This window comes from Eretmochelys imbricata, chromosome 19, assembly GCF_965152235.1.
Source record: "Eretmochelys imbricata isolate rEreImb1 chromosome 19, rEreImb1.hap1, whole genome shotgun sequence".
Taxonomy (NCBI): Eukaryota; Metazoa; Chordata; order Testudines; family Cheloniidae; genus Eretmochelys; species Eretmochelys imbricata.
The window spans coordinates 3854212-3876609 of NC_135590.1; the positions used below are offsets into that span (position 1 = coordinate 3854212).

The following is a 22398-nucleotide window of genomic DNA, read 5'->3' on the forward strand; positions in this document are numbered from 1 at the left end:
TGAAATGGTCATAAAATTCTGAATTCTCCCTGTGGGTTATTTGCATCCGAATGAACTCTGAGGATCCTGCCATGTTTCTGCATTTACATTTATATCTGACTATTGATTTTTTCAAAACAAGGAAACAAAACAACTCATCTATTTCTTGCTTTTCTGCCCCTTTCCCTCACTCCATAAGCACTAGCAGCTAATACATGATGAGATGTATTCAGTGCATGCTCTTCGTAAAATGTTCAAAGATACTGCATTTGTTACATAAGTCTAGCAAGTTTGTGAACATTTATTATAGTTGTCACAGTTAGTGGCCACTTTACTCAAGGTTGCAAAAAGAGTTTCTGAGAGTTTCAACTTTAAGCTCATCATAATTTTCCAAAATATGCCCCTCTGGGACAGAAATATTTTGTGATTCAGACATAAACTGAGATTGTAAGACATTGATTTTAAAATACTTGTAGAGTTACAAGCCTTTGAAAATGCAGGATTGGGTATGCACAGCAGTAAATACCCGAGATGTAAATTGTGCAGAACACTAAAAGGCAGCAATCAGAAACCTCTCATTCCAGGACCAGTCTTACAGCCTACTTTCTCCCCATTCCCAGAGATTTCTGAACATGATTAGATCATATGTTACTTCAGCTTGTTTTGTTACTGTCAAGCTTTGCATCCCACACTGTACTGAGGCTTCCAGAGCCTGGGAAATTTGAAATAGGTGCATGGGTAGCAGGACCACTAGACCACTTTCAGGCTCCCTTGACTGAGGAGAGGATCCCCAGGCATCCCTTTGGCCCTGTCCATGATGGTTGGAGAGAGAGTCCAAGAAGCAAATTCCTTGGTCCAGTAGAGAGAGTGTCTCAAAGCTGCTCTCTAGCTGACTTCTTGAAGGCACTAGTGTAGCTCTAATAAACCTTCCCCCATTGCCACTATGAAAGGCACATTCCTTGAACGGCACACATATTAATAGCATGCATTTCACAGAAGTATCAGTGCATTACTGACAAACTTTTAAAGACAAAAATCACGGAAGAGAAAAATGGAAGTATAAAGAGACTGCAAAGAACATGATCACAATCACAGTAAGAAAGTTTAAGGTGACATTGAGCTCACTTAATAAAGCCTCAATTAACAGGGTTTAGGTTGAGATATTCCGAAGAAGGCTAAGGGAGTCAAGCACCCAATGCCTAAAGGCTAGAATTTTCAGAAGAGCCTAAATACATAATTTATAAAATATGCATTTGTCATATTTCAAGGTTTAATGTAAAATACTTCCCCTGCATTCAAGTGGACACATTACCCTCCCCAAGATAATGAGTTACCTAATTAACTCTATGAGTGGTCTGTATCTAGTTCTCTTTTTCCCCTCTCCTGAGCTGTTATTTCTGTGGGTTAAACTGTTACCTGCTTTATCAAGGAAACTGCTTTTCAATCTGGAATCCAACTCTTTAGGAATTTTTTCCAAACGTTTTTCACGTTCTTGGAAAGGTCCTTCTCTGCTTTTCTCTTTTGTTGAAAAAGTCTCTTTACCATTATCTCTTGCTATGCTAAAATCCTTCCGAATGGGTTTAAATATAGGGCCCTGGTCACATGATGAAGTTATGTCCTTTTGGATTGCATTTTGTATTTGCAATTCTTTTTCACTGTCCAATTCGTGTTCTGTAACTCTCTTTCCATCCTCCAGGTTATCTTCAGTGTGAATCGTAGAAGGGAGACTGTCTTTTGGAGTAAAATTTTGATCGTCCTCATTGTCACTCCCAACAACTGGAATCCCTGCAAGATCCCCCGAGTTCAGAAAATAATCATCTTCATCCAGCAGTGAGTTTTCAGATCCCGTTCGATTCTGCATTTCATAGGATATGCTTTCAAGGGCAGGTATTAAATTGTGATCCGTATCCTCAGACATTTCTGCATCCAGAATATCACCACCTATGAATAAGGAAAAAGAGTGTTCAAAAGCCACCATGTTTGGGTTTAACAGAGAATATGTGTACAGCATTAAACTTTAGCTTACTCATAAATACACACATTAATAAAAGAAGCACTTACATTTCTCTGTAATGTCAAAAACTGCATTAGATTTGTCTTCAAACTGTAAGAAGGAAAGCATTACATGATTATCCATGGCAAGTGTGATGTATTGTGGTGTAACTTACCCTACAACAAAATTCACAACCCACCACCACCAAAATTGTCAATACAAGATTTTGTAAATTAGGATTACTCTATTCTGCAATATAACTGATTAGAAGTTGCAAAGTGACATTTATTGTAGCTGCTTTAGTAGTATACAGAAAAGCACAGCTATGGAGTTTTAGAAATAATACTGCCTCACTTAAGGGTAAAAAAACCCCCAATTTAGTTTAATCTCCACCCCACCCCAAAAAAAAACCAACAAAAAAACCCCACACACCCAAATAAGTAAAGATCAGGGATTCCACCCAAGGGAAACTAAGGCCTAATGTAGTCCAAATTAGCCTTTGTCATACCCAAATACTAAGGTGACCAGCACACTATGAATACAGAGACACCAGCACACAGAACTTCCATTGACCTTATGGGCTGCATAACCATAACGGATACTCTTGCCATTTGGCCAGGGAATCTTCCCTTTTCCGTAACACACATATAAGGTAACACCTTATTTCCCAAGAGTTTTGACAGTGCATGAGAGTAAGGGACAGAACTGAAAAGTGCTTGTTTTTATGTATTGTACGGAACATGTGTTTTCATTATACATTCCCTGATAGATGTTAACATTGATAGCATCCTTTGAGGCTTTTCAAAGCAAGAATGTCCACCAAGGAGAACCAGAATGTTCAACTGCATTATTACTATTTCTTCTGGTGACATATCTTTCCTTTCAGTGGAAATCGTAAAGCTTCCTTTTTAAGTCATATCTGCTTTCTGAAGGCAACTGTAAGAGGTAAAGAAGTAAAACTTCCCATCGAGGCTAGAATAATCTTTGCCTTCCTCATCTGGAGCACAAGATAAGATTAGACAAACAGACATCCCCTTAGGTAATCTGTAGCTCCTGGAAGGTTTGAGCTTTCTTACTGTTGCAAAAAGGAGGACTTGTGGCACCTTAGAGACTAACAAATTTATTTGAGCACAAGCTTTCGTGAGCTACAGCTCACTTCACTGGATGCATTCATTTGGTAGTCTGGTGAGATGCAAATCTCAGGCTGGTCTGTGGGCCCAATTCTCTTCTCAATTACACTAGTGTAAATCAGGAGTATTTCCACTGAAGTGAACAGAGTTACATTAGTGTAAAAATCACTGTGAGAATAAAATCAGGATCTATAAATCCAGAACTCTTCCTAGCGCTGGTACCTAGATATTGAGAACTCAAGAGAGAAGGATGCAATACTGGAAGTATCCCTGGTAGCAGATTCTCAGTAGGCACTTGCTGCCATTTCCCCAGGGTGTGCAGGTATGTAGCCATACTGGAAGTCTTCTGTAAGAGGTTCAGTTCTACATCCAGATCCAGTAGCAATGTTTTCACTCTTCTTCATGAGGACAAAGAACATACTAGAGAAAACTTGCTAGAAAGGCATTTTAAGTTTCCAATGGAGGTGAGACATTAGATCAAACTCATTCTCCTTCTTGAGTTGCATTAAAATCTTAAGTGATTCTTGAGCTCTTGAGCAGCTCTGAGAACTAATTTTTAGGATCCACCATAGCCTTTGGTAGTCATCTTACACGTGTTCAGAATCTAGCTCTTTTTCCTCCTCTCCAGGTCCCATACGTGCTGGCAAAGTGCTGAAGTCCTGTAGTTCCTGGAGGCTAGAGTGTTAGAACCCTAATTACTTCTGCTCCATGGAGGGGATTCAGAACCATAAAATGTTAGAGATGAAGAAGGGGCCAGAGAGATATTTGCTTTATGGCAGATTTGCAGGATGTGTCCTTTATGGAATTCAAAACTTTGCCATGATCAATTTGACAAGGAATCAGACGATAATGGAGTCTACATGGAGGATGCTGAAGCTGGAAAGTTGTACCTCAAGAACACATCAATTTTTCCATCCTTGAAGTCTTTTGGAAAGAAATCACTGTTAAAGAGACATTTATCCTGTAGAGGACCTCTCTAACTTGGGCACTTTCACATAGTACTGTACAATCCTTTGTCACTTTATAGAAACTGAGAGATCCTGTGAATTGTCACCTGTAAGTTTTGCCCCTTCAATATACTAACTGCTTCATTCAGGGAAATGAGAGGTTCAACTTAGATTGTAAACAATAAGTGTTTGTACAGCACCTAGCATTATGGGACTTTAGGCGCCAACATACAATACCACGTTCCTTCTCTGAACAGGCAGAAATATTTGCAATTTAGACGGCTTGGAATGGCTCTTTAAAGTGTTTACCACATTTTCAACCATCAGATTATTCTTGAAGGAAAAACCTGTTTTGGATTTGTCTCTTTCCTCTATGGAGCTGTCAGAATGAGAGGTGATGTGTACGTTTTCCTTGGGCGTTAGTAGATCCTTTTGGATTTATTCTTTTTACAGGATTCAAGGCATACATGAAAACATGACTAGATCACTAGTGTGTTTTTATTTCTACTTTGTTTTACCCTGCTGGCAACCATTGAAGGCCCTAGTTTTATATACAGTATATCACACAATCCACCTTAGAATTAAATATCCTTCTTGATAGGTTCCCTTCTTGGGACTCTTAGCAGACTTGGAGGAGCCTTCAACCACAGCAGGAACAAGGAGTAATTGACCTGGGAAAGACATACTGGAGTGTAACTACTTAGGTCAAGGCAGAAGCAAGAACTGAGAACAGAGGTACCAAGTCTAGATGTGTTGGAGAAACTTCTCTGCCTATTGCCAATAAGGCCAACTATAAAGCTTCAGAACATAGGGACTATAATACCTGATCAGTCTACCTAGTCCGGTATACAGATTCTGACAGTGGCCAGCACCGAAACCCTCAGGTGCAAAAATCCTCAAAATGGACAACTCAATGACCAGCCTATTGCGACTGGGGAAAACATCCCCTATCAATCAGTGGTTTAATTATACACTGAAGGGTGAGGGTTTATATCCCTTTTTTCCCCTCTAACTAATGTAACTGTGGATATTCTCACTACTCATATATATTTCTAATCCATTTTTTAATCCCATTAAACTCTATGTCTCCATGTTATCTCATGGAAGTAAGTTCCATGTTTATACATTTTGTTGTAACAAATAATTATCTTTTAGCAGTTTTGAATTTGTTGCTTTCAATTTCTTTGGGTGCCCCCACCATTCTTGTATTACGAGAAAGGGTAAATAAGAATGCCCAACTGGCCTTCTCTATACCTTCTTTACTTTGTATACTTTTATCATTCTATCTCTTCATTGTCATCTCTCTAAGAAGTCCCAATATTTCCTCACATGGAAGTCTTTCCATGCCCCAAACAAATGTCCTCTATTTCTGAATGCCCTCTATTTATTCTGCTCTAGCCTTTTAGAAGGTGCCAAGAAATGAACAAAGTATTCCAAGTGTGGATATATATTTGACTTATACAATGATATTAAACGTATTTTTCTATCCCATTCCTTATGCATCCCAATATTGTTTAGTTTAAACAAAAAACACTCCTGAATATCGAACAGAAATTTTCACTGAACTTCCAAGGAAACCCTAATAATGGCATAGCCCCAACTTGTTGGGGAGCAGCCCTGGTTCTTGAACTATCCAATCTCCCTTAAGTCTATCTAAGCTTCTGCTCTTCTTTACCATCACACTGTTGCATTGAAGGAACAGACCCCAAGAGCCATTTGGAGGTAGGGGCTCAAATTGCTCAGATTGTCTCCGGAAGAGATACCTACCTCTTCCTATGGGCATAAAAAGACAACTTCCTTCATTTTTTCTGCACTGAATAAGTACCGAGCAAGTTCAGCACCTGCATTCTCCTTTTTCCCTTTTCAGCCATCCCCCAAAACTCCTCCGACCTTCCAAAGGTGAGGCTAGACTCCCTAGTTTTCTAAGGGCAGAACCCTGTGACATGAACTCCCACAGAAGTCTTTGAAGGTTGAGAGTTCTGAGCACCACACATCATCAAGACCTAAAAACATAAGTCTGCAGATTGGCTATTGCTTTTTCAAAAAAGGCAGATGTTTTGCTTGTCATAGTGCAATCGTAGGCGGCTCACCCTTCAAGTGTCTGCTCTACCACTAATGTAGCTCTGATGAGTGGAGCACAATTTCGTTCTAGAAAATTTTAGGAGAAAAATAATATAGTCCTATAGTTGCGTAACTGGAACAAAGAGCTAGCTTCAGAGTTTGAGGTTATTTTCATATACAAAATAGTACGTAAGTGTACAGAGCAATTTCTCACAGCACAGTATCCTACTGATTACAAGAAGCAGTACACAGCTACTCTACACGGGGATGAGAACATAGCCATCTTATAGGAAACAGAAAAAGTCAATATCCAAAACCAAAGTGTTGCTGCACTGAGTAATATAGGGACACTATAAATTACCATATTATGCTAATACAGATGTTCTGGTGTGATATTATAAGTAGACTCACAACAACTGCAATTAACAAACAAGAGGAGGCGGGAGGAAAGTTTTTCCCCATAAAAAGCTGCTTGACCTGCACTGTCCCAAAGCAGAGTTTAAGGAAGCTAGCTGCAAAAATTAGCAATAAAATAAGATAAATGAGTGTTCTTGCTACTCACATTACTACATCACTTTGTACTCCTGACTTGACTGCACGTAGGTTTTAATAGACAACAGGACAATTGACATACTCCTTACCAGTGGATCATAATACCCTCACACTAGTTACCACAGGCCTTATTGGGTGCTTCTGCATGTAGTCTTTTCCCTTTAAATGGTATACATACTGGAAAAAATGCTGCGTTGCATTTAAGGCAATGTTCTGATCCTCTCTCTGACTACAATACTTCACGGTAGCTCTACTGTAAGATCTACAGCTCCAGTCAACATGAGAAAATTGTTAGTCCATACCACTTTAAATTCTTCTGAACACTGCCTTCACTTTGCCCTAAGTTTGGTCTCCTTACATCACTGGCAATGTGTTTTAGTGATCCAAGTACGGAACTGGAGTCCAGGAATTCTCATCATGGCTCAACTGCTGACCCACTGCATTACTCTGAGAAAGTTAATTTGAACATTGCACCTCAGTTTCCCAAACTAGCGTGAGAACTTCACGAAGATGTTGTGAGGATCACTTAATATCGGTAAAGCTATTTAAACATGCAAGTTGCTATATAAGTAGCAAGTATTATTTTGGAAACCAGATCCTACTGCTTATAGGTCTGATCTTGCTGGGCACCTTCAACCCCTATTCAAGTCGGTGGGAATTGGGGGCACTCTGCATATCACAAGTATCCCACATATTGCAGGGCAGAGCTCCATGTACTGTATCTATCACCCACACTTCTTTATGATGCACATTTGTTATAGCTAGAAGGACCTGGAAGAAGATGGAGCACACCAAGCTCCAATAGTCTGTGCCTGATGTTCCAAGTGTATTTCCAAAAGTGATCTTAATAAATTGAGGCAAGATATAGGATTACTGCACCACTTTGCTAGCCAAAGAGTTTTTTTCTAAGTGAGGATGTTTTATTTTGCTATGTATTCATGTCACATCATTTCTATAAAGTGCACTTAGTGTGATAGGTATGCTTATGACAGCTAAATTCTGAAACTAGCAAAAGTTATGTGTTGCTATTTTTCATAATGGAGATGTTTTAGAAGAATATGGATTTTAGGTATTTTCTCAAGTTTGAAGATTACATTATCTTGTATTCTGCATATCCAAAGTGCTCTTCAGCTGTGCACACAAGAAACCTGCTTAGGTGTTAGCTTGTCTAAAGAAAATAAGGCTTTTGATAAGCTGGGCACCAAAATATTTAGCAGAATTGTCAGATTAATTGAAGTAAATCCGATATGTTGTGCTTTAGTTTAATTCTTCCTTTTAAGCCTAAGCATCTAAAAAACCACACTGCTGTGTAAAATGTATTTTACTCAAGTTGCAAGGCACATCAGAATTATTAGACACTAGAAAACTCACCACCAGCCCCTTTTTTTGCCTGGCATAGGTGACAGAAGGGCATTAACTGTAGTTTAGTATTAAACACTTTAATTTGAAATAATTAAAAACTTGTTCACAATTACAATGTCATTCAAAATGGCAACAACATCCATAAACCAAACATTTAACTAATAATTATTTTTGTGTAATACAAAGAGTAAGGCTGCCTTGAGGCTGGCAATTTCATTTTTTATGCAAAACAGGTAAGTATAACATTTTTTAAAAACAAACCATTAAGTTCCCTCCCTTGTTCCTTTGTAACAATCCCTTGGAAGCTTGAAATATTTTTTCCCTTCACAGTTTTTCACCACATAGGTTTTAGGGCTGATTATAGGCAGGGATGCTAGGTCAACTGTAATATATATTTTTTAAATCACAGATTCCACAGTTTCCTACCTCCTATGCAGTTTCCCATGTGCGCACACACCACAGCCACATCGCTTTGGAAAACAGAAAACTTTTACAGAAGACAGATTTTTTTTTAAAAAAAGGTCATTCAAAATGTAATTAATATTCCTGAACCCAGGTATAACGAGGTCAGAAAGTGCTCCCTGACCCTTGGTGCATGACATCACTGGAGGGTTGTTAGGCATTCAGCCAATCACATTGCCCCTCCTAGATTTGAAACCTGTACAACACAAATAGTTAAAATTAATCAGTGGGCCATTCTTAGGGCTCCTTTTGCAGAATAACAGAGAGACCAATTGATTCATACCTTCAAACACCTAGAGAGTGAGGAGAGCAGAGGGTAACAAAGAGCCAGCCTGCTGCAAATACCTGCTACAGGAAAAGAAGCACTTCAACAGGAAGAGAACCCCTAGAGGTCAGAAGAGCCATAGAGATCTGTGAATAAGAGAGCCACAGAGTAGTGCATTAAAGACTGCTATTTAATTCTACAGAGCCCCCTAGCAGCTTCAGCAGTTTCAGCTGCCTGTAGCTAGCGTCTTATTTCTGCCATTCAGTTGCAGTGGGTGTGTAATGTATTTCTGTGTTATTTCTGGAGATAGTTGAAATAAAGTTTTGCTATAACATGTCTCTGGAATTTTAATTTCTACTACATTGTAAGCATTTTTAGATACAAATCTATTCTGAAACAGAAAAAAAAATACAACTAAATTTAAATTTAATAATGAGGAAGTATCAACAAGACCCTATCATTTCTCCACATGTATTGGGGGGGAGGGGGGAATATATATGGGTTGTCACTGAACTTGTCAATCTACTTTTTAAGTCAAAGAAACTGCATTACAACATGCATTTTAGAGAATAATTGCCAAGTACATAGAAGTACTAATACTGTGAGATGTACCCTTTAAAATCAGTGGGACTGTAAATACTCAACAACTCATAGGATTGGGCCCAGATTTTTTTAAAATCAAGATTTTAGCCTAACCTTGATAATGTCCCTTTAATTACAGTTATTTTTTTCTTTTTAAGCATAGGCAATTCCTAACAATTCTACATACATGTTAAAAAATACCAAGGAAGACATTTTTCTGTTTCGTATTGCTTCTGACCTTGTTATTCACGATAAAATGTAAAGCTATACTTCATCCAAGGTTAATAGGCCACCTAAGCACCAAAATAAAAATTCTCAAAATATCCTTAATAGATTAACAGTGAGTTGCTAGCATCTTTACCCAAGCATCTAGGCTCCTACTATACATGAAGCCTAACCCTGCATTATGCTGATGGCATCACCCCCACCCACCCAGAAATCTCAGTTGCAGATTGCAACAAAGCTATAGGAGGTCAGGCAAATGGTTTCCTCACATGCATACACACACTTTATTGCATATTTTGAAAATTATTTGGTACTCGTAGTTTGTACCCAATAAAAGCAGAAGGGGCTCCTACTCCCATAAAAAAAAATCCTCACCAAAAAAATGCAATAATGGGGGGAAACCTTCCTACCTGGCCCAATGGCCCCCAATAGGAAGGCTGTGGTTTGCAGCAGTTTTGTGCTGGTTGCAAAACCACCAGCCTGGTGCACATGGAGCGGAAGCCTGCCAATCTAGATGCCTGGAACCTACAACCATTTAAACAAAACAAAACAAAAAAAAAAGGGGGGTGGGGGGAAGCGGGCGAGAGGAATTGGGGGGGTTACATCAGTTACATGCTGAACATCCTTCCTCCTCCTGCCATTTAAGTCATTATACACACATCCCCCAAATCCATGGACTGTGGTGAAACACATCTGCAACTCACGTTTAATTTTAGAAGAATTATACCGGTGTAAATCAGGAGGAACTTCACTGAAGTCAGAGTTACAATGGTATAAAACCAGGATGAAATCAAAATCAGTCCCTATACATTTTAGCAGCAAATGTTACTGATGTGATATTCATTAGATGAAATATTCCAAACCAAGTTTCACTTTACATATTTTATTAACCCATTAGAATGTTTGTATTTTCCAGACTGAAAGTATATGCTTAGAAGAATTTGTCCGCAGCTTCTAAAAAGTTAACATTTCCTCAGTTAGGAGATTCTATCCTGCAAGGTGCTGGAGAGCCCTTTGCTCCCATTTAACTCAATGTGAGTTGAGGAGGTCACTCAGTAATTCACAGGATTGAGGTTTTGATCACGTTATAAAAAAACAAAAACCATGCGTTTAAATTAATACAGCCAACTGACAATGATGACTACAAATATACTGTTTGGGGCCAGAGGACCAGCATACCAGAATCTAAGAGTCACACTTTCCTTTACTCAGTGTATCTCCCAAGAGGTTAACTAGTTAACCACACTAACAATTGTTTTGTCAGAAATTATATTACTAACAGAACATCAATTTCCATCCCACCATCAACCTCAGCCTGGACCAGTCCACACAAGAGATCCACTTCCGGGATACTACGGTGCTAATAAGCGATGGTCACATAAACACCACCCTATGCTGGAAATCTACTGACCGCGATGCCTACCTACATGCCTCCAGCTTTCATCCAGACCACACCACACGATCCATTGTCTACAGCAAAGCTCTACGATACAAACCGCATTTGCTCCAACCCCTCAGACAGAGACAAACACCTACCAGATCTCTATCAAGCGTTCTTACAACTACAATACCCACCTGCTGAAGTGAAGAAACAGATTGACAGAGCCAGAAGAGTACCCAGAAGTCACCTACTACAGGACAGGCCCAACAAAGAAAATAACAGAACGCCACTAGCCATCACCTTCAGCCCCCAACTAAAACCTCTCCAATGCATCATCAGGGATCTACAACCTATCCTGAAGGACAACCCATCACTCTCACAGATCTTGGGAGACAGGCCAGTCCTTGCTTACAGACACCTCCCAACCTGAAGTAAATACTCACCAGCAACCACATACCACACAACAGAACCACTAACCCAGGAACCTATCCTTGCAACAAAGCCCGTTGCCAACTGTGTCCACATATCTATTCAGGGGACACCATCATAGGGCCTAATCACATCAGCCACCCTATCAGGGCTCGTTCACCCGCACATCTACCAATGTGATATATGCCATCATGTGCCAGCAATGCCCCTCTGCCATGTACATTGGCCAAACTGGACAGTCTCTACGTAAAAGAATAAATGGACACAAATCAGTCGTCAAGAATTATAACATTCAAAAACCAGTTAGAGAACACTTCAATCTCTTTGGTCACTCGATTACAGACCTAAAAGTGGCAATTCTTCAACAAAAAAACTTCAAAAACAAACTCCAACGAGAGACTGCTGAATTGGAATTAATTTGCAAACTGGATACAATTAACTTAGGCTTGAATAAAGACTGGGAGTGGATGGGTCATAACACAAAGTAAAACTATTTCCACATGTTTATTCCTCTCTCCCGCCCCCCACCCCCACACTGTTCCTCAGACATTCTTGTCAACTGCTGGAAATGGCCCACCTTGATTATCACTACAAAAGGCTTCTGCCCCCCGCCCCCCCTTCCTGCTGGCAATAGCTCACCTTACCTGATCACTCTGGTTACAGTGTGTATGGTAACACACATTGTTTCATGTTCTCTGTGTATATAAATCTCCCCACTGTATTTTCCACTGAATGCATCCGATGAAGTGAGCTGTAGCTCACGAAAGCTTAGGCTCAAATAAATTGGTTAGTCTCTAAGGTGCCACAAGTCCTCCTTTTCTTTTTGCGGATACAGACTAACAGGGCTGCTACTCTGAAACAGAACATAGGTTGTTTTATTAAACTTACGACAATAAGTCTTTGAAGACAGTGATAACTCTAGACAGAGTTTGTTTCCTTCTGGTTTTGGCTCTAGTCCACCCCCAAATAAGAGACCTACAAGAGGGCTTTGCATATAAATTAAGAAAATACAGGAATGGGCTATCCTCTGGTTGCTGAAATATTACTTCAGGGATTCTCAGACTTTTTCACCATGTGGTTGACATTATGTTAATAGATTGATTGGTGGACCAGATAACAGACCTGTGGTCTTTACCTCCCTTCCCAAAACTGTCCTGTGGCAACTACAACAGTTGCTTACATGGAAGACAGGAAAGCCTTTATTTGTTTTTAGATACCTCTACTACAATGTGTTTTGTCCTTACTGAAACAATGTAATCAGGACATTGACTTTAGCTCTTTAATTCATCTTCCCTGCTGATGCTTTCTTTTGCCTGTTCCTCCTCTCTCTTTTACATGGTGCCTTGCCACCTGATCCTCTCCTTTCCCTACTCTCATAATCATGGACATTCCCCTTCAGCTGGTGGCTAAAATTCCAGTCCAGCTTGTGGTTCTAGTTCCCATGGCTGGCTCCTATTTCCTCTTCTCCTCCTACACAGTTGTGGCTCTTAGTAGAGGCAGCTAGACTGGATGCTCCTCCTTGTTTCCAATGTCTGCTATACATAATCTGGATACCTCCAAAAACATTATTATGTGACCCAAAAACTCCCAGCAACCCACCAGCAAATGCTCCACAGGACAGTTTTGAATTGTTGCACCACATAAATAAATGGGAGCACAAAAACAAGACAGTTTGTACAAGATGCCCCAGTAAAAATAGCCAACATAAATTAAACATGCTGGAAACAACTATCCAAGATGAGGACCCTAGTGGTAAAGATTAGACTGTTTCTTCTGTAGCATTTGGCTCCTATGACAGCATTCAAAATGACTATTACCAGCAGCCTAGAACTTCTTCATCCATTGTGATACTTTCCAGAAAACTCACTCCATGGTCGACAGAAGGAGTGAAGCAATTTTAGGAGACATAAAAGATATAGAAATTCATACCACAATGCAAGCACATGATGCTCCAGTGCCCTTACAGAAAAATAAGAAGGTGCTGGTCTACAGAGCAGATATTTTGGAAAACAAGCTAAAACTAAACTCAATCTCAAGCTCACTCAGAAACAAAACATTGTCAAACTTTAGAGCCTACAAATCCACTCAGGCCTACATCTTATTCTGCCAATCGCTAAGACAGACAAGTCTGTTTACATTGACGGGAGATACTGCTGACTGCTTCTTATTTACAATGTCACCTGAAAGTAAGAACAGGCATTCGCATGGCACTTTTATAGCCGGCATTGCAAGGTATTTACATGCCAGATATGCTAAACATTCGTATGCCCTTCCGTGCCTCAGCCACCATTCCAGAGGACACGCATCCATGCTGATGATGCTCATTAAAAAAATAACGTGTCAATTAAATTTGTGACTGTACTCCTTGGGGGAGAACTGTATGTCTCCAGCTCTGTTTTACCTGCAGTCTGTATATATTTCATGTTATAGCAGTCTTGGACGATGACCCAGCACATGTTCGTTTTAATAACACATTCACAGCAGATTTGACAAAACGCAAAGAAGGTACTGATATGAGATTTCTAAAAATAGCTACAGCACTCGACCCAAGGTTTAAGAATCGGAAGCGCCGTCCAAAATCTGAGAGGGACGAGGTGTGGAGCATGCTTTTAGAAGTCTTAAAAGAGCAACACTGATGTGGAAACTACAGAACACAAACCACCAAAAAGGAAAATCAACCTTCTGCTGGTGGCATCTGACTCAGATGATGAAAATGAACATGTCCGCACTGCTCTGGATCATCATCAAGCAGAACCCATCATCAGCATGGAATCATGACCTCTGGAATGGTGGTTGAAGCGTGAATGGAAATATGTATCTTTAGCGCATCTGACATGTAAATATCTTGCAATGCCAGCTACAACAGTGCCAATGCAACCACTTATTCTAACTTTCAGGTGAGACTGTGAACAAGAAGCAGACAGCATTATCTCCTGCAAATTGTAACCAACCTTGTTTGTCTGAGTGATTGGCTAACCAAGAAGTAGGACTGAGTGGACTTGTAGGCTCAAAAATTTTACACTGTTTTATTTTTGAATGCAGTTTTTTTTTACATAATTCTACATTTGTAAGTTCAACTTTCATGATAAAGAGATTGCACTACAGTACTTGTATGAGGTGAATTGAACAATAAAATGTTTTTGTTTTTTACTGTACAAATATTTGTAATAAAAAATAAATATAAAGTGAGCATTGTACACTTTGTATTCTATGCTGTAATTGAAATGAATATATTTTGAAATGTAGTAAACATCCAAATTTTTTAAAAATAAATGGTATTCTATTATTAACAGTGTGATTAATTAATTTTTTAATCGCACGATTAATCGCTATTAATTATTTTAATCCCATGACAGCCCTAATAAACATTGGTGTGGAATTTTAATAAATAGCCTGAGTATTTGTATATATGATTTCAGATATTTTTAATTCAAACAGGTAGATGAACTTTATGCTTTCTAGTTACAGAATTAAATTTATATGTAGAACTCTGTTTTGGCTTTTCCATCTAAACTGAAAAAGCATAGGTCTGATGTTTGTTGTAGTGTTTGATTGGGACTTTTTTCTGAATGATGCTCTAAAAAGGATTGTTTGATTCTGAACTGAGAGAGACTGGGGTTTAATTTTTCTATTATTACTGTGTGTTTAGTACAGAGGCGTTGTACTTTGGCCTGAGGAATAATGAGGCTGTTCGTGGTTCATATCCCAGACTTCATTGTGCTATACTGTCAGTGTTCAGTTGGACCAGCCTCCGCTGTCTCTGGAGCATGACTGGAGATTCCACTCTTGGTGATTTATGAATAATTATGGATACAGCTCTAAGGGGGAAATTTTATGAATGCTGTATATGTTTAATAGGTCTCAAATGCTAATTTCAGGAATTACTTTTTGTTATTGTTTGTACCTAAACATTTCTTGATTTATTTTAATTTACATGATGAATATTTCTACATTATTTCTCCCACCTATATTTCACTGTATACTTGCTATTAACTTAGCTTTAGATGAGAGTCTTTTGAATATTAATGTATTAAAAACTGAAGTAAAAGCTGATTATATAATCTTCCCAAAGACATATTTTTTGTTTGTTTTTTACTAAAACCCTACTGATTTCCCTAAACAATTTTCTAGCTAATGCTACATTTTTTTTGTCATGGAAAAAGTATCATTTTTCATGAAGAACCATGGCAACTTTCACAGGGCAACATCAAATTTCATGAACATTCATGTTAACAGCCAGTATCAATTAAACAATACTTCATCATGAGCTGAAATATTTCAGTACGTACCAGAATGAAGAAGCAAAGAATTTCCATTTACTTTTTAACTTGTTGGAACTTTGAAAATATTCAAGAATCAAAGGGAGAACTTATATAACTTACTGAAAAAATCAGAATAAATTTCAATAAAAAAATTAAACAAAAGATACAGGAACATCTGCTCTATGAAATTTTTTGTTCAGCTGAGTTCAGCCCGCCACAATATTCTGTGTACCACATGCAATACGAGACTTAAAGTTGGCATAGATATTATTTACTCTCATTTTCAGTTCCTTTGCCAGAGTAGTGTAAAGTGGCCCTGTTATAAATGAGAATCCAGCCCAAATTCTCTGGTCTTATGCTCCTGTGTTTAAAATCCTGCAGTGCAACATAGTGTGAAAAGGTTATTTCAGCACTTGCATTGTGGACTGGCACACACAGACGACTGCAACACTTGTCAAATCAGAAAAATTATCAAAGTTCTTATACTTTGCCAATCTCAGTCTGATGAATCATGGCCTAAATAAGAGATTTTCACAGGAGGTGGGGGGAGAGGGGAGGAACTGCTGGACAGCTAGAATTTTATGTTTTTGAAGCAAGTGGTAAATTCTATGATTTCCATAAAATTGAAACCACAGTTAAGGAAGTTTTAATTACAATGATATTTGAATATCATATATATTTTTCAATGAAAATTAAGAGTTACACATAGACACTTTGAAACTTCAAAATGTGTTCCAATTTTTATATGCTTCTGAAAGGCCACTTAAAAGTTTCTAAATGTGCAATTTCATTGCAGTATTATTGAGTTAGAGACAATATTATTGTCAAAGCATTCCTACAATCTGACTGCTAGTTCTCTCTGGAGGAACTAAAAGAAAAACCAAAAACATTTTTGATAGGTGACCAACTGTGATTTTACCTTTCTAATTTATTTTTTGCCAAAAGCCAAAGAAAAGCAATAGTTTTGCACTGATAATCAAATATTACATTTGAGATTGCTTTCTAATATATAGCAAAAATGTATGGAAAATACAAAGCAGCTATGGTATTCACAACATTACCAGTTCTCAACTAGTCTAAAAAAGGCAGTAAGTAGCATGCATTTGTTGAACGAAGAACATTTTCATACTCTAAAGCTACAGATAAGACGTCTTTAAAAAACTAGTTACTTTTATTTTTGTTTCCCTTGCAGTTTCTGGAAAGTAGCATTTGCAGACAGATGGCACTAAGAACAAGGAAAGGGTAAATAGAGAACTAGATGACATTTAAATTATAAGGGGAGCACCATTCGCTAACCTTTCTTATGGCTTACATGAGTGTCCTTTTTCCTGAGATGGCTAAACAGCAAATCAGGGTAGCAGACCTCCTATCTCTCTCAAACTCACCTGTCATGTGATCTTTGCTTCAGTGTGAACTATGCTGCTAGCAGTGCAGACACTACCTGCTGGTGGAACCAGTTCCACACAAGAGGCCAACTCGCCAGACTTCCTACTGCATTCCTGATATAATCCATTTAATCTTCCCTGTGGCACAGCTCAATTTCTGCTCCAGGTAATTCCCCATATGGATCCTTGCACATCCTTTTTGTGTTCCCTTTAGACATCTGACATTAAAAAATGCACTTCTGTTGCTCTTCTCTGCCTGTCTCCCTTTTTCACCAGTAGAGACATGATGTTGCTTTCACTATAGAACGGAAAGCAAAAAATAGGCTAAGACACTAGAAAGCAGGAGCAGCTGCCACCCTAATGACAAGGGCTTGATGAAAAGTCTTCTACTGGAGAAGTCTTACTTTAACAGGTAGAGATGATTACAAAGCACAGCTGTTATCAGCAAGAACAGGACTGGGCTACAATAGCTCTGTTTCTATGCAGCTAGGAACTCGTTATAAAATGGACAGACAGCAGCCATCTGGATAGAGGGGGCTATTGACAGGAGTCCTTCAAGAAAATTCAGTAAATAGAATCAGCTACAATATTATTTAGACATTATTAGAAGGTGAAGATGGAAACAGGTCCATTTCAAGAACGTTGGACATGATTCTCACTGCAAGGCCACTTTACACAGCTCTAGTTGTGTGAAGGGCCTTAAAGTGTGCTTAAGTATATTTTACTTCCACTTGAAGACCCCTTTACACTGCTCTGGCAATGTAAAGTGGTCTTCATATATAAGAGAATCAGGCCCATTTCATTCACATATAGCAGCCAAGTGTGGAAGGATAATGGTAGCAACATGTTCTTTGAGAGATGGACTGTGACAGTAAATGCCTTTGAGAATCATAGGGTTAGAAGGGACCACGAGTCTAACCCCCTGCCAAGATGAAAGGCTGTTTATAATGTCTTTGTGCCACTGAAGGAGGTTCAGCAATAGCAATTCTCAAATGAGAGAACATTTCCTTCTATTTTCAATGGCACAAGAATCATACTGAAGTTAACAAATGTTTGAAGATATCTGCCTTAGTGATGTAAGATGCCTGCTTGTCTATCAGTGCTAATTTAAATTTCCATGGCCCCAAGGCTGCCTAACTTTACTCACACTTAGTACTTTACTCCACAAATATTCCCACTGATTTTAGTACGGATGACAGAATAAGAACCTAAATAAATACATGCCCTGTTTAAATTGTAATCTGTTCAAGAGAGGGACATTACAGTTAACTAAGAGGAAAGTGCCATGCACATTTGAGGCACTGAAAAAAAAAAAAAAGAATTTCACTCCTTAGTAGAAGATATATTAGTGGACAACCTTCAACTTAAACCTTTAGCATTTATAAATACAAAAGTAGTTTTCTAATAATTTAACTAGGTTTATTTATATTCCTTATAAAATGTATCAGTGTTGTTTTGGTGAGAACACTAATCTCCTTTTATAGTGATTTTTTAATATTAAAAGTTGCAGAATATTATTAAAAAGCAAATAGAAGGCCAGCTTTTTGTTTTTTGCAATAGCAAAGAGTTCATCTTTCCTTCATTCTTTGCAGATGTTCCTGGATCAAGTTGCAAGATTGCATCCAATGGATTTAGCAAGATGACAATTTCAACATGTACAGAACTATCACTCTGGAGTGACAGTCCTTGCAAAAGGTATGGGGCCGGGAGGGGTGGGGGGGCGTGGAGGAGGTTCTTAACACAGATGAGAGCAATTTCTGAATATGCAAGCATTATAACTTATCAGGCTACCAAAAAGTTTAAAGGTAATTAGGATATCCAGAAAGGAAAGGAATTCATGGTTTTCCTCTTTTTACAATACATTACCACTGCGTATCCCAAACATCTCCTCTCAAAGATGGAATACATTTGGCAATAAACGCTGCATAATGTACCTAAGAGAAAGATAGGTTCACAGAAGACCTATATTACTAACATCTGAATTGAGTGGAAATGAAGTTTTGCCTTGTATTTTCTAATGTATTTCTCTCATCAAGTCCCTTACCCTCCCAACTCCTTGGTAATATCTGAGAGCCTGGTCACTGATACACACCTTTAGACTTGTGGGGAGTTGCACCAAGTTGAGTGGGACTGCTCCCGAGTATAAAGCTACACAAATGTATAAGTGTTTGAAGGATTGGGATCTAAGACAAAATTATGTTGATGTCCCATGACCCTGTGGTAGTCTTGAGCAATATAAAACTGCTTAGACAGTGTTGCCAATTACATCCAGAAGATTCACATATGCTACCTAACAACTAAGCAATCACAAGGTTCATGTTATTTGAAGCAAATTAATTAAGTTAATCTTCTTTTATACGTACGAACAAAAAGTTTTGTAGAGAATACTCATTGTCTCTAACTACATAAATTTGTTAGTCTCTAAGGTGCCACAAGTACTTCTGTTCTCATTGTCTCTAAGGTCCAGAATTTGAAAGGACTTCATCATAAACAGCATCTTTCAGACAATGGAAATGGGACAGCTCAGAAGAATGGTAATGGGATACAAACTTTCTTTTCTAAATCAGAAGCTCAAATCCAGGTTAGTATTGATTCACTTATTACTGACAGTTTTCAACTGGAGTTATACAAGTGCAGAAAAGAGCCACTGACTTGCTGCACATTTATTTAGAAAAATGCTTTAAAACTTATTTTTATCAGCTATGCTTCAGGCAACTAAACACAGGGAATAAGAAATCTATGACTGAGATCCCTTATCACTGTGGTAAAATAACATGCCTAATATTCATGCAGACTTAACTGTGAAACTGAAGGACCATGTCTCAGTATTAGGTGGGCTAATAGTACTCATATAGTAGCTGCAGTCCGAGTAGCTAAGAACTGGATGAGCCTGCCATGCTGAGAACTCACTTTGGTTTGGCATGGACAATTAACATAACTTTTTAAAAACAACTAGTGTGTGCTTAAACAAGGGAAAGCCAGACAATTAAATCCCAATGATGAAACCTAATGAACTTGAATTGTGTTGTTCGAATGATGACACCCGGAGGACCAACATATCGCTCAACTGATTGGCACTGGAAAATTTTAGGGAAACCTAGAAAATTTCCAACATTTGAAATGCACCTTAGCTACCGGATTCCATGCCCTTAATTAGTGGGGACTTTGCTTGTTGGGTCATGGCATCGCCAGCAGGCTTTATGGTGGCACCTCGCCCCCAGCCCGGTCAGGACCTCCTGCCACAGACTACCGAGGTTTTGGCAGGGGAGGTTGGCGGGGACCGGGGGAGGAGAAGAGAAAGAAGGATCGTTTCCAGACAGCCATCTTTTCAAGACCACTTTAAAAGGTGGCTTCTGCTCCCCCATCCTCCACGGGCCAGGTCCCGATCAGCGCCCCCCCAACAGCGGAGGCGGGCTGCCCCATCCCTTTAACAGGGACAAAGGGGAGCGGGCGCGCGCGTCCCTCCCACCAGCTCAGCACACTCCGGATACCCCCCCCGGGCTGCCCCACTCCCTGCCCCTCTGCCTGCGAGCGCGGCCCCCTCCTCGGCGGGCCGGCGCCTCCCACAGGCCCCCTCCCCCTGACCCGCCCCTGACCCTTCCCCTTTGACCTCCCCAGCCTCCCCCCCCGGGCCCCCCTCCTCCCTCCGCTCACCCTGGCACGAGCTCTGGGTCCCTCCTCCTTTGCCTCCGCCATGTTGGGCCCCCGCAGCCCTCACACCCCGGGGGGGGGTCTCTGCCGCTCGCCCCCCTGGAGGAGGAGGTGACACGGAGCGGTGGGGGTCGGCCCCGAGCCCTGCTGCGAGGGAGGGGGCTCCGACCGGGCTCCCCGGGAAGGGGGGGGTCTAGGCCGCTCCCTCGGGGGGGCGGAAGGGGGGGAGGCTGGTCGGACCCTCCAAGCCGCCAACCTCTTAAAGCTGCAACGACAAGCCCCAGCACGGGGGGGGTGGCCGAGTGCGCATGCGCAAGGCGCATGCGCTGAGGCTCAGCTTCCCCCGCCCCCCCCCTCCCCGCGCATGCGCGCTTGCCCCCCCTTGCTCCTTCAGGTCCAGGTTGGCTCCCTCTTAAAGGGCACCGCGCCCATGTCTAGGCTGCGCTGGGAGGGGCGGGGACCAGAGCCTGCAGCCTCAGTGGAGACCCAGGGGCTCTGTGCTCTGTAGGGAGGGGGAGGGGTTGCTGTTAGGGGTTGCACTACACCAGGCAGCACTTGTGGCCTGTCTGCAGGGGGACCGTGGCACCCCGTGCCAAGGCGTCCCCTGCAGCCTCCGCACAGTGCCCCAGTGGCCTCCCCCATGCTCCCGTACCCCACCCTCGCGCCCCACGCCCGGGTGCCCCACTACCCCCCTCGCCCTCTGGCACGCCCGCCGCCCATTTCGCACTCCCCACCTCACGCCGCAGCACCCGGGCAACCTTGCCACAGCGCCCCCTCGCCCTATGACGCTCACACCTCACACTCCGGCACCCGCACCGTAGGCCTCACATCGCGGCAGCTAGGCCATGATACCAGAGCCCCTGCCTCCATCACACACCACAACATCCCCACCTCATGCCATGGTGCCCTCCCCTCTAGCACCTGGGACCAATTGGCCTCAGTGAAGACTGGCTGCAGGTCCCCACCCCCTGTGGGATTGCCAGATGCAATAAGGCAACTTTGTCCCAGTGACCAAGCTGTTCACAAGCCCCCACCAAAGCCATGCTTGAAGTGACCTCGTGGTGTCATGACATTACTCTTGGAGGCAGTATGTATTTGTTTATTTAAAGGAAGCCGGCAAGTTAAAAATAATATAGTCTTTCAAACAAATTTCCTCCCCTATGTTGCTCATGACATCTGAGTTAATTAGCACTGAAAGGATGTTGTTTATCTTTCATCTCTGAGATAATCTATTTTTGTTATTAATATTTATACTATGACAGAGCCCCGAGGTGCATCTCTCCCATCCTGGGATCAGCACCCCATTGTTTTAGAGACAAAAATAGACAGAGTCCCTACCCTGATGAGCTATTTATTGTTTGCCCTTCACTTGGACTGGCCAGTCAAACTAGATTAGTCAGTTTTGCTTTTGTTTATAGTGTCCAGGCTATGTCATTCACTAATAATAATATCATAGTAAGTTTCTAGTTAATTTCACTTTTTGTCAGTGCAATACCTGGATTGCAAATATGTGGAGGATAATTTATTTGTTTTCATTGGAGCTTTCCCAATTTTGCAGAAAGATTTCTGTTGGTCATAGGTTCAGCAAAGATCTGTTTCTACAGAAACTAATCCCCCAATCCTGCAAAGATTTGCACATGTTTAACTTTACGCACATAAGAGGTCTCATTTTTAAGTACAGGTTTCAGAGTAACAGCCGTGTTAGTCTGTCTTTGCAAAAAGAAAAGGAGTA

General features: G+C 40.6%; 1 protein-coding gene across 7 annotated transcripts in view; it reads right to left on the bottom strand.

The window, feature by feature from the left end:
- LOC144277120 (zinc finger MYM-type protein 4) overlaps positions 1–20916 on the bottom strand; it is a 55825-nt gene extending 34909 nt beyond the window's left edge. For 3 of the 7 annotated variants that reach the window (XM_077837694.1, XM_077837689.1, XM_077837695.1), the window contains exons 1-3: positions 20670–20916; positions 2041–2083; positions 1396–1920 (exon numbers count right to left, since the gene is read on the bottom strand). In XM_077837694.1, coding sequence (XP_077693820.1) covers positions 1396–1920; positions 2041–2083; positions 20670–20711 — 610 coding nt within the window. In that variant the 5' untranslated portion in view covers positions 20712–20916. Of the gene's footprint in view, positions 1–1395; positions 1921–2040; positions 2084–4623; positions 4677–8450; positions 8582–8769; positions 8898–17015; positions 17276–20669 lie in introns of those variants that run through there. The other 4 variants (XM_077837691.1, XM_077837690.1, XM_077837692.1 and 1 more) reach the window with 4 other exon arrangements.
- Positions 20917–22398: the final 1482 nt, after the last annotated feature.